Genomic DNA, 18,293 nt, shown 5'->3' with positions numbered 1-18,293 from the left:
CCTATATATATATATATATATTAAAATCAATCAATGATGTACCATTTAACCTATACAAGATGCAAACACAGACCGTTTTAGGTTACAAAATGATTCTTCTGATAGAAGAAATGACAACATGGCTAACGACAGTTATGGGATTTGAAATGTAGATGAGTCAACTTGGTGGGGCTGACTACTTTTGTCATATGAGCGATACATGCCATTTTACTGCGGAATATGTCCACAATGTCTCACATCTGCTTTGAATTGTGTGAAACTTCCCACTTCCTTTCCCCCGTCACCTTACCAGTATGACGTTTCCCCCTCTGATTTTGCCTCGCCCTTCCCAATGTCCAAATGTTCTCTCGGTTTGTTCTTCAGTGCATCGATCACCAGACGTTTTGACTCAACCAACATTATCGGCCTGAGGTCGACTCATATGTGACACAGCCTTCCTATTGGCGTGTCTGGAAAATCCTGACACTTACCAGGTTGCTGTGATGGCTTCCCTTTGCTCCTTTGCAAAGGAATTCACTGTCAAACTTGACTGTTAGCAAATCCGCCTCACAGTTCTGCGGTTGGGGGTTCGAATCCGTCCTCGCGGAGATTTGCTTCAGGTAGTCCGGCTTCTTCCGCGCGTTAGGTTTCATTGAAGCCTTAAATCGTCCGTCCGTAGCCGGCGACCAGTCCAGGGCGTACTCTGCCCGGATACGCTCCAGCCCCCCCCCCACCCCCCCTCCCGCGACCGTCGATATGTTTGGGATGTAGATGTTCGCAGAGAAACTTTGGGTCTGACGTGTAAAACAGTTTAATAGCATCTCAGCGTAAACATGCGGCATCACACGGACGAGAGTGGGCAGCTCAGCATTTAGCATTCACGGCGCAAAGTTCATTCTGAGGGAGTAGAAAAACAAAAACAATGTTTGTCATCTCAATACCCGACTGTCCTAAGCTGAGACATTTTCATTTTGGGATATACTTCTTGGACTTTGGTAAGGACAATAAACAACAATGCAATTACAAAACTGCTAACTCTAAAATCAAGCAACAATTTCCTTCCTGATAAATGTAAACGTTCAAAACAGCCCGACACATGAATACAAATGCAACACGCTTGACTGCTCACCAACCGGTCGCAACGCATTGATCCTAAGCCCGTTGCACAAAAGTCAGCTTTCGCAGACATCCCACATTTCAAATGTTATTTTCGAAATGGAACGGTTTTATTCGGAGGGCTCCACGGTGGGGGCGGACTGTCTCGCAGTATCACTTGTATCCGCCTATCTTCTCTCTGTCGCTTTTGTTGTAGATCCTTCTTTTCCTGTTTTGAAATAGAAAATCAATCCTTGAATAATGTGACACGTCTTGCCAAACGTTGATTTTGTGCAGGTAAGTAACTGTTCTTACCAGCCACTGTTCAAACATCTCGAACGCCAGTTTATCTTTCTCCTCTTGAATATATCGATACTCCTCTGCTTTATTCTCGCTCTCCTGCCGTTCTGTCGAGACTTTTTTGTACAGGGCATCTGATTTCTTTTCACACCTGGGAAAAGAATCGCACAGTTGACAGTTAATGATGTCGAGTTGGCACGTTCTGTCAGGGGAAGGCCCGACGCGCAGGGGGCGTGGCCACCCTTCCGAAGTCACCGTCGCTTATATTAGACGGCGGCAAAGTTATCCGCTCGCCTTCAAACAATAGGTTCGGCGGCAGAAAAAGTCCATCCAACCCCAACCCTCCGTATAACAATGTCAACAATTTCAAATCGCCAGCTTGAACCGCCTTTTTTTCTTTCCAAACATTATTTGTCGACCCTGCTCTGCCCTCAAGCAACGACGGCTCTCCGGGAAGTTTCCTTCGCTTCCTTCCACAGAGATACTTGACAAGGGCAATGCTTTGAAACTCACCAATTCGAAAACGCTGATTTGCTGTCTCGCCTTCTTTCTTCCTCCTCCTCTCGTTTCTTCAGCGCAAGTTTCCTCTCCGTCTCTCTCTGCTGTCGAGACTTTTCTCTGAGTAAGTGATCATGTTCACGCTTCCATTGATAAAACATCTGCCATGACAACTCTTACAGTTAGATTCAGAATCATTTGGATATTTTTTGGGCCTTTTCACAGCACCACAAATTGATATAAAATACAGCCATGCTAAAAAAAAAAAAAAAAACAATACAATAGATGTAACACAGTACAATAAAAATACAATATTTGTCGCCATGACAGTATCGGAAGTGTTGTCCTTTTTCCTGGTTGTCTGACATGAACTCAGACTAAACTTTTCCTGTTTTAGGTCAATTAGGATCACCCAAATTATTTCCATCTGACGAATGCCGGAATAATAAGAGGATTTTTTTCCAGACAAATACAAACGACATATAATAGACCGAGACCGGTGATTCTCAACTGGTGGGTCGCGGACACATTTTGAGAGGGTTGCGGACAGCTCGTAAAAAAATGACATGTATTCATATTTTGATTTTCCCCGTGCAGTACAGATGTGTACTGAGTTCCCACACAGAGTTAGCGACAGGAACTGTAACTGCCTCGCACTCTAGCTACTAGTTTACTCTGTAAACGTAAACAGTGCAGCTCAGCCCCTCGCTGGTGGACGTCACGGCTAGCAATATACTTTGGGCGGTACGTCAAGCTGATTTCAAATGGTGTTTGACAATAATATACTGTAAATGTGTTTTCAGAGGCTATTTTAACAAAACATTTTCTTCAGTGTTTTTTTTTTTTTTTTAAACACTCAACGCATGATTGAAGTGGGCTCAAAGGTATTTGAAATACTCTGATGGCTCAAGTCAATAATCACAAATGCTTTGCAGTGACTGCAAATGATTGTCTTGCAAATAATAACATTTGTTTGCAAATGGAAAAGACTTGGGATCCCCTGAAAATGGAGATACTAAAATGGTCATTCCTAAATGATGGATGCAATCAAACCTGAAATTTTACATTTTGGGCAGATTGAAGATTTCATGTTTTGTTGTTTCATTTTCCTATCAATTGTGGCCAAACTGTATTCGCTCATATGGTAGACAGGCATTTTTCGGATGAATAAATGGTAACAGTACCTGTTCAGCTGCTTTCCTTTTTTCCTCGCCCTTTTCCACCGCCGTTTGCTCTTCCCTCATCCTATGTTTCTCTTCCTTTGTTTTTGCTTTGACCATCTCATCTTTCTTTTCTTTCCAAGCTTCATATGAAGCAGCAGCAACTTTCTTTTTCTCTTCTTCTATCTGTTTTGGTTTGGGGGAGAACAAAGTGAGCTGCTCGGACAAAATGAAAACATTTCCCACCATTTTGTTTTACCGTAGTCTGGTGGAGATGGTCCACTGTGCTGAGAGGTTCTTATCTTCTCAGCTGCTCACCTTTTTCTTTTGGTCTTCCGCAATCTTCTGTTTGTTCACGTTCTCTGAGGACTTTTCCATTTTCTTTTTGAGCCATTCCTTGGAGGAGTAACAAGTAAGATTTGAACTGATTGTCATCAAATACTCTGGTGCCTTCTTCTGAAACTAACACACACCGTACACTCGTGCGCTTTTCTTGAATGGTCACTGTCCCACTGACCTGGTAAACAGTGGCCCTGAGGGAATCGGCAGATGCCGGTTGACAATCTTGGGAAACTTTACAATCCAGAATTTTGAGAGTTCCCAGATACTTTGATTCCACCTTCTTGGTGCACACAGTGTTGGGTCTCTTAGACTGAGAACTGGATGCCCTGAATGAGATTTAAAAAAAAACAAATAAATAAAATAAAAAACTAAAGAAAGTCACTGAAGTCCAAAAGCCTTATCACAAATCAATACTGTAGGCATGCAGTCGATTGGATAACATTACTGACTACTGACCTGACATCACATTTGTTTTGGACATGTGAGACTTGAGCAACAGAGTGTTGTTCTGACTCTCGCTGAAAAAGAAGAGAAAATACATTAAATTCAACAGAAACAAATAAAAGTACATCGAGAGTGATCCTCACCAAAGGCACAAAATCACATATTACATTCGAATCTTCCAATGATGTGGAGTATGCTCTCTGTTGTTCTTTGGTGTCACCTAAAGTCAAGCCATCTACAAACAACAGATACAAATAACAAAATGCCGCTTGATGCACAGTCAACTGTAAACATGGTGAAGATGTGCAACTACTCACTTGAAGCGCAAGAATCACCACAGCGTCCATCTGTCAACTAAAAAATACAGCACACGTGACGGTTACAGATTCTTGACATGCACATTTAATGATATGAAATACTGTGATCATACTTTTGCCTGGCATAACATTAGTCTATGTCTGGGTTTCTCTGTAAGGGGTTTATTTAACAATATGTTAGTGATCAGCATTTTGATAGAAACAAAGGACCATTCATTGATTATTATTCATCAATTATCACATAATTTCCGAGCGTACTCCTTGATGATAGATACAATTGTATAATATGTCAATTAAAAATGTAAAATGACACACGTGGGGACTGCAGCGCCTTGTCGCGATCCTTTCGAGAGGTGACCCATCAGTGATGTTGCGAGTATCGGTGGCGAGGGGAGCTGATGGAGAAGCTTGGCTTTTCTCTGTCACACGGAGCTTCAGTCCCGCAGTCCTTTGTCTGGGTTTGGGTTTGGGCGTCTCCTTCTCGATACCTACATATGCATCATGGGAGAGGTGAGCGTGTGTGTACTTAAAGGTAACATAGTTCTTCTACAAAGGTGTAAGCTGACCAGAGGTCGTCACGCATTTAAGATCAGCATCCGATGAAGTCTGGAAGCTTTCCTCACAAACCGTCTGTCCACTCGCGTCTACTCTCCTTTCGGGCTCGACCGGCGCTGGAGGTAACGGCAAGTCCGGAGGAGCCTCATCTGACCGGTACAGCGGCGATGTCGCGGAGTTGTCGTCGGCGGGCCGACGGCTTGTCAATTTGACGCCATCGTTTTTATCGTCTTCACTGGATAACTGAAAACTGTTCGCAGCCTCGTGTTCACGCTGCGGCGCAATCGCATCTCCTTCCACGGAAATTCTTTTAGGCGATTTCAAGAAGGAAGTCCTCTTTTTTGTTCCTTGTTTGTCATCATCATCGTCAGAGAAGTCAAAGTCATTGATTTTGGTTTTAGTCCTGCTGGCTTTGAAAGCATCAGACCTGTTTTTCCTTGATTTAAGGAGGTTGTCCAAAAAATCTGTGGCATATAGAAAATTACAAATGTTTTTCTTTCCAATTATTTCATCTATATAAGTAACGCACATACTTTAGGCATAAAGACGGCATACCGAGAATAGCAACGTGACAAGTGGCCACCATCTGTGTGGATTTTCTACAAACACGGAAGGAGCTATTTAAATCGAGTTTTTAGGGAGCGTGACGTCATTCGAAATGAACTCATCAGCCAATCGGAGAAGGCGTTCCCCGAGTAGCAGACCAAAGCAAAGGGTCGAGGAGAACTGTAATAAAATAAAATAATCAAGATATTCTGTTGGACTCTCCTTTGAAAACATTTTGAACCAGGTTTTCTACAGGCAATATCACACAGAAACATTTCCCCCAAAAGGATTTGTTTTTTTTCCCCCCAATACCAAAAAAAAAAAAGAAACCCTCAATTTCCCCGGAAGCCATCATCCGAGTTGTGGTTGAAGTGGCCCTTCCAACCACAGGATGATATTTTGGGGAAACCGTGTCACGTTGCTAGCGGGCAGCTCAAATCGCAACACTTTCCGCTCATTTCACGACATAACTCGGAGACACGGTCCTGCGTAGTTCATAAAAAGCAAAGTTCTGAGCTGTCATTGTCGTCAATCCGTCTTACCGAAGCCATCGTCATCCAAATGTTCGGAAGTGGTTTTTCCAGCTCTGACAGCGAGAGCAGCTTCAAGTTCCTCCTGCAAAGATACCAACTAGGTGAAGTCGCCCTGCGAGGTCATCGGAAATCAACAATTTACCTGGAACGTTGTTCTTTTTGTTGTTTTGGGACTTTGCGAGTAAGCAAGCATGGCGAATGCTTGTTTCGTCATTCCTGGCTACGATTTAGCATGCTAGCAGCAACAGACAACCACGGAGCGCTAGAAGTGCTCATTTACATGAGCGCGAATATCTGCGAATATCAGATAGTTGTGTGACTTCATGAAACGCAGTGTTGCCCCAAAACGACGGTGGAAATGCCATTTTGTTGACGGTAACCTAGGGACACGCAGCTTCCGGTTTCCTAATGCGCACGCGCGTTGCATTTTCCATGGCCGCTTGTTTGGAAACGCGGGAGTGACGTCACGCGTATTACCCAAATTCGGGGAATCGCCTTAATGACGGCGGAATGACCTAAAAGCTCCCTTTTAACGCCCAGCCAAGTGTGACAACCCCTATTGAATGGCGAGCTGGCGATGTAGCTTTTGTGCCGTCTCGAGCCCGATACTTGGGTGCGGTGTTTGAAATAAAACCAGCTCCGTGCACACATCCATCCGTTTTCCACGGCGCTGGAGCCACTCCCGGCTGACTTTGGGCGACAGTCGGCCGACGCTCTGGACCGTCGCCTGGTCCCCGGCCAATTCAGATCATTGAGAAGACTCGGGAAAGCAAAGGAAGAGCATGCAAACTCCACGCTGGAGTGCCCGAGCCGAGATTTCAACCCAGAGCCTTTCAACTGCGAGGCCGATAGGAGCCACTAGCAATCATTTGATGCCCCTGCTCTTCAGCACAAAATGAGAAGCTTCTGTTTCTTCTGTGCCGTGGCCCCGGGCATCCGCCTGGGGGGCATCGACCGCTGTCCCCCATCCACTGGCTGCAACAAAAGATTCCGATTCCCATTTGAAAAGTCCAAGAGACATTGAACCTGCCGTCAAAGGCGACTCTCTTATATTTCTTTCATTTAGTACATGTGTCGATTTGGTTTAAAAAGACAACACGGAAAGACATTAGTTCATGTAAAATGTTCAATACTGATTTGGTGGTGCCGATTTTCATTCCGGCCGCGAGCCGCTCCAGTGAGAGTTGGAGGTCACGGCTTGATGAAGCCAGCAGAACCACGTCATCTGCAAAAAGCAGAGATGCAATACTGAGGCCACCAAACCGGACCCCCTCTACGCCTTGAAATTCTGTCCTTCTCCAAGTCCACAAAACACATGTAGACTGGTTGCACCCTCGAGGACCCTGCCGAGGGTGAAGAGCTGGTCCACTGTTCCACGGCCGGGACGAAAACCACACTGCTCCTCCTGAATCCGAGATTCCACTTCCTCTCCCGCACCCCTCAATAGACCTTACCAGGGAGGCTGAGGAGTGTGATCCCCCTGTAGTTGGAACAACTAAATACAATTACAAGGAAAAGACAAAATTAACTCGAAGTTTGAGTTAATTTTGTCTTTTTTCTTGAGTAAAAACTCATTTTCTAGTCAGTCAGGCTTGCAAAGCAATAAGTCAAGCTACTACTTACATATGAGGCTGATGCATTTAATTGTCAATGAAACATTTACAATGAAAATCATGCATGAAGATTATCTGCTGTATCTTGATTTAATTATACAACTAAAATACATTGTGCAAACAGCACCTCTTAAAGCTGTATTAGGTGTAAATATGCAAGAATCCTCTTTGTCCAAGACAAATATCTTGCCTGATACGTTCCTTCTTTATGCCTTGCTTTCAGTGAGCAGCATAAATACAGTATGTACTTCATTTGAGGAAGTAAATTTATCTTCAAAAAAAAAATGTACACCTTTAAAAACTGATCATCACAAAAGTAATTATGTGTATATAGTTCATACAGTATATACAGTACATCACTGACCTCAAAATATATGCTTCAGTTGGGGAGCTCAAAAAAGATATTACTCCAAGATAGATTGGCATTAGAACAGAGTTCAAAGTAGGAAAATATCTTTGAATGAAGGCTGACACGGGGCAGGTATTATCTGTGCTGTAGTAGCAACACACTTTCAGACAGCGTGCAACAACTTCCTCTCCTAGTCAACAGGTGGCGCTGGTGGCTCTCTTCCACCTCTCTGCAGCAGGACAACACAAATGGCCAATATCAGTCAGGGTGGCTGGGAATGTGGTGCTTTTTTTCAAGTAGCACGGCATCGTGCTCACGTATGCACTCTGGATTCAGAGCTTGTGTCAGTTTCACAGTATCAACACGTGTGAACACGAGTAATTGCTCAATTCATTGGATTTAGGTCTGGGCTCTGGCTGAGCTGTTCCAAGCCTTTACATTTCTCTCTCTCACTGAGTTATTTTTTGATTGGAAACATTCTTCATCCTTTTTGGCATGGTACACACGGACAGCATGGTGTAATCCAGTGATACCCAAGCATTTTTGTACGTGAAAACGTGCTTTGTGTTCAACTAAACAGGCCACGGTTCTACACTGACCAAGTAAATCTGTGAGCAATTTGAGACCATATCGACATTATTTCAGTATATTGTTTATACTTTTTGTGATATTTTTGTTTGTATTTCTTTCTTTCTTTTTTAACTTGGCTCAATAAAGGTTGGGAAATGTTGCTTCCCCCTTAAATCAACTTTCATCCAATGTTACTTGGTAAAACAGACTTTCAATGACACGAACCAGATTTGCACACTGAAATTACGAGATCAACTCAATGAGAAGACAACGAGTGAAACTTACATTGTGGGCTTCGGTGGGTTTTCCAGTGGAGGAGGAACCTCGGAGAGTGGAAGGGCGCAGCAGGAACAGGATCACAGCGAGTAGCATCCATCCCATCATCAGAATGGGGAGGGTCAGCTCTCCGCCACCACCGAGGGACCCTCCGCTCGGTCCGGGCGCTGCACACAGACAAACAACGCTGCTCTGCTGCTATTCTGCACACCAACATAGAAACACGCCCGCATTAACATGTCATACGCACGTTCCAAAGGGCACTCTGTGTCCGTGCAGTAGGACTGAGACTGTCTGAGCTGGAAGACAAAAGAAAGTTTTCTGTTTTATTCAGTGGAACAGCAAGACTATTCACTTGGATGACCCCTGCAGAGACGTTTTGTAACTCTGCAAATAAATGGCCCGCGGCTGGTTTCAAAATGCCCGCCGGCCGCTATCTAGCGAGCAGCTATACATGTTACCACTTATCAAATCAAAAGGTAGCATGTTATTGTATATACATTTCAAAGTTCCCCTCCTTGAGCCGTCACCTTATCGTGGTGGAGAGGTTTGCGTGTCCCGATGATCCTAAGAGCTAAGTTGTCTGGGCCTTTATGCCCCTGGCAGGGTCACCCATGGCAAACAGGTCCTAGGTGAGTGACTAGACAAAGCACGGCTCCAAAGACGCCCATGACGAGAAAAAGTTCCGTTTTCCCTTGCCGGGACGTGGGTCACCGGGGCGCCCCTCTGGAGCCAGACCCGGAGGTGGGGATCTAAGGTGAGCGCCCGGTGGCCGGGCCTGCACCCACGGGGCCCGGCCGGGCACAGCCCGAAACGGTAACGTGGTTCCCCCTTCCCGTGGGCTCACCACCTGTGGGAGGGGCCATAGGGGTCGGGGACCATGTTCCGCACCTCCATTGCTGAGGCCGAGGCTGTGGCCGTAAGGTGGTCGGTGCCTGTCGCGGAGGCAATCCCGAACCCGTTGGTGGACACCAGCGGTGAGGGATGCCGTCAAGCTGAAGGAGCCCTATCGGGCTTTTTGGCCTGTGGGACTCCCGAGGCAGCTGATGGGTACCGGCTGGCCAAGCGGAATGCAGCTTTGGTGGTCGCCGAAGCAAAAACTCGGGCATGGGAGGAGTTCGGTGAGGCCATGGAGAAAGACTTCCGGGCGGCTTCGAGGAAATTCTGGTCCACCATCCGGCGTCTCAGGAGGGGTATAGTGGGGATGGGGCGCTGCTGACTTCGACTCGGGACGTTTTGAGTCAGTGGGGAGAATATTTTGAAGACCTCCTCAACTCCACCGACAGAATTTCAAGGTGCAGCCGAGGCATAGAGGGGTTCCAGTTTGGTGGCCTCAGTATTGCATCTCTGCTTTTTGCAGATGATGTGGTTCTGTTGGCTTCATCAAGCCGTGACCTCCAACTCTCACTGGAGCGGTTCGCAGCTGAGTGTGAAGTGGCTGGGATGAGAATCGGCACCTCCAAATCTGAGACCGTGGTCCTCAGTCAGAAAAGGGTGGTGTGCCCTCTCCGGGTCGGGGATGAGATCCTGCCCCAAGTGGAGGAATTCAAGTATGTTGGGGTCTTGTTTTCAAGAGTGAGGGAAGAATGGAACGGGAGATCGAGAGGCGGATCGGTGCAGCGTCTGCAGTGATGCGGACTTTGTATCGGTCCGTTGTGGTAACGAAGGAGCTAAGCCGAAAGGCGAAGCTCTCGATTTACCGGACGATCTACGTTCCTACCCTCACGAGCTGTGGGTCGTGACCGAAAGAACAAGATCCCGGATACGAGCGGCCGAAATGAGTTTCCTCCGCAGGGTGTCCGGGCTCTCCCTTCAATATAGGCTGAGAAGCTCGGTCATCCGGGAGGAGCCAGATGGGGTGGCTGGGGCACCTGATTCGGCTGCTTCCCCGGTGAGGTGTTCCGAGCACGTCCCATCGGGAGGAGACCCCGCGGACGACCCAGGACTACGCCTCTTGAGTGGCCCGGGAACGCCTCAGGATCCCCCAAGAAGAGCTGGCTTGCGGAGATGGAAGTCAGCTGAGGCTGCTGCCCCCGCGACTGACTTCGGATAATGGAAGGAAAATGGAAAAAAAAATGTCAAAGTTAAGAGTGCCTTTAGTGTGGTCACCTACAGACAAACCGCGAACCATTCTATGATGCTGGTTGACACACTGGTTCTATGTGTTCTTCCCATAAAGTAAATTAACGGTTAACATCACAAAAGCCTTATCAACTGCACAGCCAACGCAGAGTCATCAATTTTCTCCATCACTTGTCGTCGTTAGGGTCACGAATGGGCCGGAAAGCGGACTTCAGGTGAGAAATGGGGTACACGCTTGACTCGTCGCCAGCCCATTATTTATTTTTTTAACTTAATTTGAACATTATTAACTGCCATACATGTATACAGAAAAGTCAGCCACTCTTTTGTATAACGCTAAAACAAAGAAAAACGTCTCACCATTGAAGTTGCGTGCCAGACGCAAGGATGACAACAGAAAACTTTGGATTTCTGTGCTTGCCATTAGCCGTGGTCTTTATGTCACACCATTACATTAACATCTGCGTGGTACATTTACTTTGTGTAAGTAAATAATTTAATAAGCTATATTGCTCATGTTATACTGAGCAGTTTATTATTTTTCTACGCCTTGGCAACACACAAATGTTGAGATGCTAACCGAGCCGATGTCTCAAATGTTGATTTACACCGATCTGATCGGCCTGATCATTATCATTTTATGCTGATCGGCTTTGTCGTAATTCGCCGATCCGATCAATGACTCCGCAAAAGACATTTACTCCGTGTCGCCATCATGCACAGTATATTTGAATCCAAAAGCTAGTTTATTTTTAGCCTTGTCGCGTGTCTTTTGACGTAGTAATGTAAAGATCTGACAATCAATAAAGTTATTAAAAAAAATGAATAAATGTTGGCAGTGTGGGAAAGACAACACGTAATGGCCGAATCAGACAAGACAAATTTGCTCTTTCACGATTGCACTATGTCAGACTACTCCAATAAAATCTTGTATTCCGATACCACCGCATCCCGTTTTTTTACGATCATTGGGCTTGATCTTGTCAACTCAAATGCAACCAGATACACTCGTTACCATGGCGACGAGAACCAGAGTGGATTACGCTGACTGTATTATTATTATAAGAACAAAATGGGGGGAAACGTGTGTTTGGTGGTCACCGGCGCTCAGGACAGGAGAGGATGTTCGTTTAAGGCTCGCTTGAGGTACGTTCACGTACTTTGAATACGATACGGCTCGCAAGCAGGCAACAAAACGTTATGTAGCCTAGCAAGCTAGTGCTAGCACTGACGGTTGTACCGCCGTTCTGTCGAATCATGCTCTAAAGTTTCGGTGTGGGTGAAGTCATTTAATTCAAAATAAAGTAATTTAATTACAGTAAGTTAGCACCCATTATTTTTGTCACGTTGTAATGTTGGTTTGACCTGACTGAATAGAATACATGATGTGACTAGAGCAGTGATTTCCAACCTTTATGGAGCCAAGACAAATATTTTACAATTGCAAAATCTCACAGCACACCAACAAACAAAAATGTCACAAAGTGGATGCATCAATTACTGTATGTACTTCCTGCCATCGAATACGATAGTCTGTCACTATGCCTCACTGGTATAAACAGATGATCAAAGATAGATTATTTATTGTAAATATAATTTTTGGAGCAATTAAGTACACAAGTATATACAGTAAATGAACAGGTCATTTAAATAGACACAAATCCTGATCGTGTAAAGCTTATTGATTTCTCACGTGATGACGGTTTGAACTCAACGTGGAAGTCTGCTTTGACTTTTGAGACATATCGTGCAGTATTTTCCCGAAACATTTTTCGACTTTACAGATTCTATCGCATAAATATTAGAGTGCTCAAGACTTTTTTACACTTGTATGCCGGTGAAGAATGTTAAAATGTTTCATGTGGGGGACAGTTTTCATTCTTGAATGAACTGTTTCCTCTCAAAAGTTTCCACTGCCGATACTATTTGGGCAACACAAACAGCCTTCGGGGTGTGGCTTCTCCCAGCCAGCTGCATCTTGCCATACAAGTTACACCTGTACAGCCCGATGAGGTCACACTGTTAATTACTAAATATTTGTCAATGCAATTAGTTGACGTGCTCCAACAACATCCTATCCCATATACTTTCCTTGAAAACTAATGTTTGCAAACGCAATGTAAACTCCACAGCGCTCGACATAATCACTGGGCAGGAAGCAGGATGTTGGCTCAGTGTGACCTGGCACCGTCCCATTAGTTTCTCCTGATCCCATTTAGCTCATAGCAGAAACTAACCTTTCTTCTTTACTTTTGCTCTGGGCTAATCCAATCTGCCACATCAAGTTCCAACACTCACCAGGTTGATGAGGCGCCTCATCGCGTACTCGTGGCTGCAGATGCATTCACAAGGGTCAAAACCCCCTTCGGCCATGTCTTTTAAGGCGATGCGACTTGTGACCTGAGAACAAAGCAGAAGGATTCCAAACAGGACAAACATAAGCGAGGGGAAAAACAAAACTCCTGCTCACCGGTGCGGTGCACTCCAACTGTCTCACAGACACACACACACACACACACACACACACAAAGATCGGGGGAGGAGGCTGCTCAGCGAGGAAGCGTCAGCACGCTGTATAATCAATCTTGTGTAACAATTTTCAGATTCTTAATCACATAGTTGAACCATGCCATTCTTCACTTTTTATTCAGTGTGATCTTGGAGTAACCAGCAGGAAACTAATTCCGTTACTTATCTTTTTCAAGGTCTTTGTATTAAGGCCCCAAGCAAAAACAGAAAACGAAGAAGAAGACAGCAGATGTACTGTCGCTCGTTAAATGGCACTATTACACGCTAACGCTTTGACGTGTAAGAAGATGGAAGCTTTATCTTTGGCCAGATGACTGCACAATGCATGACACTAAATTTGTTCTGAACTTTTTCCCAAGATAATAGCCCATTTTACACAGAGCACAGCAAAACGGGTGTAACAAAGCAGCAGGATTTCTCTGCCTTTGCCTTTCACACAGAGCCTGAACTCTGTGTGAAAAGCAAGCCGATAATAATTACATGCAAGACGACGTCGGCGTCCACTGTGACGTCAGAAACGTTTGTCGATAGCGTCGACGCAAGGAGGCGCGAACGATCCCAGCTAAACGTAGCTCCTCCCTGGCAAACAAAGGTTGTCTCGGAGTTGAGGTGTAGAACTCCAACATGCTTCCTCGACACAAAACTGTACGACTTTACGTTGTGTTTAAATAGGGTACGGTATTTCTACAACATGGATTTCACTGATCGTGGGGCTGGACTGCATAAATGTAACCTCCGCGATGGAGGGGGGATGACTGTACATGCGCAACACAGGCTCAAAGAAAGTGCACGAGATTCCTTTTTCCCCACATCCACCCATCCATTTTGTGTGCCGCTTATGCTCACTGTGGTCCCGGGCGTACCGGAGCCTATCCTAGTTATCTTCGGGGGGGAGGCGGCGTACACCCTGAACTGGTCGCCAGCCTTTTTTTTTTTGGTCTGTTTTTTTTGTTCAAAGAGTGTAAAATTGTGTAGTGTAATAATTAGTGCAGCCTTCGTCTGACTGTCACATGCAGTAGGTTGGTAATCATTCATCAAGAACATGTTTATGATGTGCTTGCGCCTTGGCTCAATAAAGGTTGGGAAACGCTGCCTTGCTGGAAGGAATTGTCAACAGTTCCAAGCAGTTGATAGTTGAAGTCAGTCGTGAGCACAAAACCATCAGGTCCCGGAAAGCCCACTAGAACATGTGAAGTCCATTCGGGGTGAATCAGAGGCACTTTCGATAATGGCGGGTGTGTGCTGACTGCATTTTAAGACCAGTTTGACTGTGAATGATTCATTCTGAACACACAGCCACACTTTAAAAAGAGGGGGTTTTGTTTAGTTTTACATCCCATCTCCACAAGATTTGAGGGAGAGAGAAAAACATCCAGGATATAAGTCACATTAATAGTGGAGACAGTTTCGATTTTTTATTTTATTTTTTACCTGTGTTATTTGTGTAATATCACACAAACCTCGAATTTGAACGTTTCAAACGGGGGCGTAGCCGTTGTACTCTATCACATCACACAGCCACCGCCCATCAGCTCCGATGAGGGCGAACGTTTCGTTTTGTTTTGAAAGTGACACGTTAACACATCCAAGTGAGGCCGGCGACGATCAAAAGCAGGCGTCCGTGTGCGACGCGACACAGGACGAGGGAGTCGCGCTCGCTCCGCCAAAATCATTCACTGCACGTTCGTTTTGCTTCTTGCTAGCCTAGCCGGACGACGCGAAATGAGCTTTAGCGTGAAAGAAAAACGCCATCGGCAACTTACTTGGAGAAGGATGCGCACTGGAACGTCGAGCAACCAAACCGACGACGTTGATGCGTCACACGGCGGCAGCAGAAGAAGAAGAAGAAAAGAAGAAGAAGGGTTTGCCTTTACCGCACGTGAGAAAACTTGTCATTCTTTGCCACCTACATCCGGGAACACGGGCACAGCAAAGGGGGAGAAGGTTGAGAGCAAAAAGCATCCGATTGGTCAATTGACCTTGACGTAGGCACGCTCGTCCAATCATAAGAGAGCACGAGTGGACAGTGAAGAGTAAACAACATCCATGAAAAGTGCTTTTTCATATTCAAATGATCTGTAATATATAATGAATCAAAAGAAATATGAAGTGAAATATATATATATATATATATATATACACACACACACAAATTTCCCCCCCCCCCCAAACTTTATTCAAAGCGAGCCGTTTCTTGTGTTCCGATGAAGTAGGTAGGCTACAACACCACCACCTCACTGGGAGAGGGAAAACAAATGGCTGTACTCCAATTTGTATATATTTTCGCTCTTGCGGTTTTTGTACACGATGGCATCGATCAACCTTCATAAATTGTGACCGCCGTATTCTAAGGCAATACTTGTGATGCATGATGATTTCCCAAGGCCTGGATCAGGTTTTGTGGATGTCCAAAGGGCAGGAGAAGGAAAATGGTGCCAGGAAAATGAGGACCACTCAAGTCTACGAGCTGCGACGGGGATGACATGTTTTTGGAAGTCTTTACCGCCTCGAGTCTTGCATTTGGGTCCCACCTGTGGTACTGCTCTGTACCGGTACTTAAGTAGGAGTGGGAGTGCTTTTGGCCACCCTGCCCCCTCGCCAACGAAGCCTGCATGCTTCCGTCTGCGTCGTCGTCATTGAAAGCCACCAAAGAGCCACTAAAGAGGCGGAAAGACGCAGGGGTCGGCTTTGCACTTTGACCCGCCATCGCGGATCAAAGAATCAAGCGGAAGTTCCCACAAGTTGGCCAAAGTGAAGAGGTAGCAAACCCTTGACTCCATTAGCTCGAGTAGCGCAATGGCGAGGATAAGAAGCTGTGATTATGAATGCTATTGCCGATCACAACGTAGTCGAGCTCAGGGGCGAGATCGCACGTCCTCCAGATACGCCATATGAAGGTATTGGAATAACAAACAAGGACAGTATCTTCCTGACGATTTCACTTTTGCACTTCCATTTTGCTTTTTTCTCTCTTTCAGGAGGCCGCTATAGTCTTATCAGTTTAAGCCGCGTAAGGTATTCACATGCATATACGGTAGCGCAATTGCCCACGTCACTGTTCACAAATTCAAATGTTTGCATTTGTGTGGAACCTATCCCCAGCAAAACTCACCAATTTCACATTTTTGTAGTGCCTTAAAAGCTGTGAGATGCCACAAGATAGGAAAGCCCCAATTCTTTGCCTCTTGGGAAATGTTTCTACTGAAAATCTTAAGCACATTTGAACACCGAAGGAACGCAGCCAATCTCAGGAGCGTGAACGGCGATGATGGGACGGGGACCCGCTCGCCCACTTTGCCCCAACCGGTGTGGGCATCGAGCCTCGACAAATGAACCTTTTTGTGAGCCAATCGCGTGCAAAGCTTCGTCAGACCGTGACTATTTGTTAGTTAGGTTCAACAGAGTGTGTACGGGCGGGTAACGACTGCACATAAAAAAGACGTATGTCGCGCCTCTGCTTTAGGGGCGATTCGTCACCAAGATCTGGCATCCAAATATCAGCTCTGTGACAGGAGCGATATGTCTGGATATTTTAAAAGACCGGCGGTCAGTACTCTTTAAGAATAATAATACAATGAAACGCCTTGACCTTTGCCGCATATCACTCAGGGAGGCCGCGATGACCCTGCGGACCGTGTTGTCGTCCGAACAAGCTCTCCTCGCTTCCTCAGAACCCGACGACCCAGAGGATGTCGTCGTAGCGAACCAGGTGAAGATGAACACGTGCGATTGTCTCCAGCGTACTTTGGGTGTGTTGGGAAACGGGCGCACGGCTTCACTCCCGGCCGTCGGGCGGCTCAAGGTCGTCGCGATGTGCTGTCGGGTTATTCCGAGCGCTTTGCTCTGGCTGTCAGGACCGGCGGGCAAGATGCGAGGATGGTCTGCTGACGGGGGACGTCAACGACCTCGTTCATCCTGCCTCTCTGAACTCTCGGAGGAGAGTTGGGGCGGCAGATTGAATTTCCGACCGCACCCGAAGTCCCTAAGCCATTGTGTGTTGGCGTGGTTAAAAGCAGTTACGTGGGTTGTCCATGAGCGCTCACGACCTTTTCTTTGTCCCTACGCAATACAAGCACAACTCGGACATGTTCAATAACGTTTCCCCCCCCCATTGTTTTAATTTCCACACCGAATGCAGCAATAGCGGCCTTATCTTCCAAATCCTGGGTTAGGGAAACAGCAATAGAAATGCTCCTTTGCTACTGTAAGCCGAGCACGCGCCACGACCTCAGACTCTCGTCATCACTGTACCGCTTCTCTGCTGCTTTTCTTTTTTTTTTTTTGTTTAAACAGCATTTGCTACAGTAGAGGAAGCCTTGTGCTACCGTTCACATGTCCTACAACTACTGTAAGCAGACGTTGATTGCGCATTTGTTGGAAAAGAGTTGCATGAATACCTCAAAGATGCTTTCATTTTGTTTGTTGCAGAGGAGCTACTTGAATCGCACGGGCATCCCATCATGTGCACACACACACAATGGAAATGGAATTTCGAATAAACAGGCAGGCTTGTAGATATGCCATTGGAGGTACTCTGCTGTTGAAGTGCAATTTTTTTTCTTGCCTAACAAAAGATTTATCAAAGCATTTGTGACTGATGGATAACTGCAGCCAAAAAGTCTCAAGCAGATGGCGTGTCGATCGCACATCACATACTTGACGAAGAGTCTCCTGCACAGTGCAGCAAAGATGGCCATTAAAAATGTTGCTAAAATGACGAGGCTCCACCAGTCTGCACGGTTATGCAAAAAAAAAGACATTTTCCATTTGCTCTCAGGCTTGTTTTCTCTTTTGTTTCTTGGGAAATAAGGATGCACATGACGAGCATTATTTGTGGACTGTGCCATTTTTTTGTCTTAAAAGGTCAATTCAAAGGCAAAATGCAGACAGACAAATGTACGGATTTCCTATTTTACATTATTTACTCATTTAAGCACAATTTAAAGTGGACTTTTGAAAATTACTTTACTAAAGAGGCCAGGTCAAGAGGGCAACTGCTGCTACAAAGGTGTTGAAAGCAAAACCCGTGCATGCGGAAAGTCACGTGACCAACGCGGAATAGCTGACTTCACGTGGCTGCTATGCTAACGAGCATAGCTTGGTTA

General features: G+C 45.7%; 2 protein-coding genes and 1 long non-coding RNA gene across 7 annotated transcripts; 1 reads left to right on the top strand and 2 right to left on the bottom strand.

The window, feature by feature from the left end:
• Window positions 1-774: 774 nt before the first annotated feature.
• Window positions 775-6,198, bottom strand: map9 (microtubule-associated protein 9). Of its 3 annotated transcripts, none has more exons than XM_061771202.1 (13): window positions 5,912-6,195; window positions 5,779-5,851; window positions 4,702-5,154; window positions 4,451-4,623; window positions 4,136-4,172; window positions 3,962-4,053; window positions 3,831-3,892; window positions 3,550-3,700; window positions 3,351-3,428; window positions 3,057-3,218; window positions 1,888-2,033; window positions 1,390-1,525; window positions 775-1,303 (listed from the first exon to the last, which is right to left on the bottom strand). In XM_061771202.1, the coding sequence occupies exons 1-13, from the start codon at window positions 5,981-5,983 to the stop codon at window positions 1,184-1,186; spliced, it is 1,755 nt and encodes a 584-aa protein (XP_061627186.1). In that variant the 5' UTR covers window positions 5,984-6,195; the 3' UTR covers window positions 775-1,183. The 3 variants fall into 3 exon arrangements, with proteins under 3 accessions (XP_061627186.1, XP_061627187.1, XP_061627188.1); XM_061771203.1 differs by having other exon boundaries at window positions 3,986-4,053; XM_061771204.1 differs by lacking the exon at window positions 775-1,303 and having other exon boundaries at window positions 1,386-1,525; window positions 1,888-1,992; window positions 5,912-6,198.
• Window positions 6,199-7,393: 1,195 nt separating this feature from the next.
• On the bottom strand, window positions 7,394-15,091 carry smim14 (small integral membrane protein 14). 3 transcript variants are annotated; one of them, XM_061771206.1, is made up of 5 exons: window positions 14,952-15,091; window positions 12,958-13,059; window positions 8,828-8,876; window positions 8,587-8,744; window positions 7,394-7,960 (listed from the first exon to the last, which is right to left on the bottom strand). In XM_061771206.1, exons 2-5 carry the CDS (start codon window positions 13,030-13,032, stop codon window positions 7,922-7,924), a joined length of 321 nt encoding a protein of 106 aa, XP_061627190.1. In that variant the 5' UTR covers window positions 13,033-13,059; window positions 14,952-15,091; the 3' UTR covers window positions 7,394-7,921. The 3 variants fall into 3 exon arrangements, with proteins under 3 accessions (XP_061627190.1, XP_061627191.1, XP_061627189.1); XM_061771207.1 differs by lacking the exon at window positions 14,952-15,091 and adding an exon at window positions 13,130-13,181; XM_061771205.1 differs by lacking the exon at window positions 14,952-15,091 and having other exon boundaries at window positions 12,958-13,123.
• On the top strand, window positions 14,927-18,018 carry LOC133477008 (uncharacterized). Its single transcript, XR_009788201.1, has 3 exons — window positions 14,927-15,067; window positions 16,798-16,897; window positions 17,617-18,018. It is a non-coding gene; the product is annotated as an uncharacterized LOC133477008 (long non-coding RNA).
• Window positions 18,019-18,293: the final 275 nt, after the last annotated feature.

The sequence above is a fragment of the Phyllopteryx taeniolatus genome, chromosome 4, assembly GCF_024500385.1.
Source record: "Phyllopteryx taeniolatus isolate TA_2022b chromosome 4, UOR_Ptae_1.2, whole genome shotgun sequence".
Taxonomy (NCBI): domain Eukaryota; kingdom Metazoa; phylum Chordata; class Actinopteri; order Syngnathiformes; family Syngnathidae; genus Phyllopteryx; species Phyllopteryx taeniolatus.
This window is presented reverse-complemented; position numbering and strand designations above follow the sequence as displayed.

Coding starts and splice junctions, on each gene's coding strand:
- smim14 (XM_061771205.1), bottom strand. CDS start 13,098: ATGTTTGTCCTGTTTGGAATCCTTCTGCTTTGTTCTCAGGTCACAAGT. Junction 8,877..12,957: donor TGAGGCGCCTCATCAACCTG/GTGAGTGTTGGA, acceptor TTTGTCTTCCAG/CTCAGACAGTCTCAGTCCTA. Junction 7,961..8,586: donor AACCCACCGAAGCCCACAAT/GTAAGTTTCACT, acceptor GTCCTGCTGCAG/AGAGGTGGAAGAGAGCCACC.
- map9 (XM_061771202.1), bottom strand. CDS start 5,983: ATGACGAAACAAGCATTCGCCATGCTTGCTTACTCGCAAAGTCCCAAA. Junction 4,054..4,135: donor TGGTGATTCTTGCGCTTCAA/GTGAGTAGTTGC, acceptor TGTTGTTTGTAG/ATGGCTTGACTTTAGGTGAC. Junction 2,034..3,056: donor AAAGGAAAGCAGCTGAACAG/GTACTGTTACCA, acceptor TTGTCATGGCAG/ATGTTTTATCAATGGAAGCG.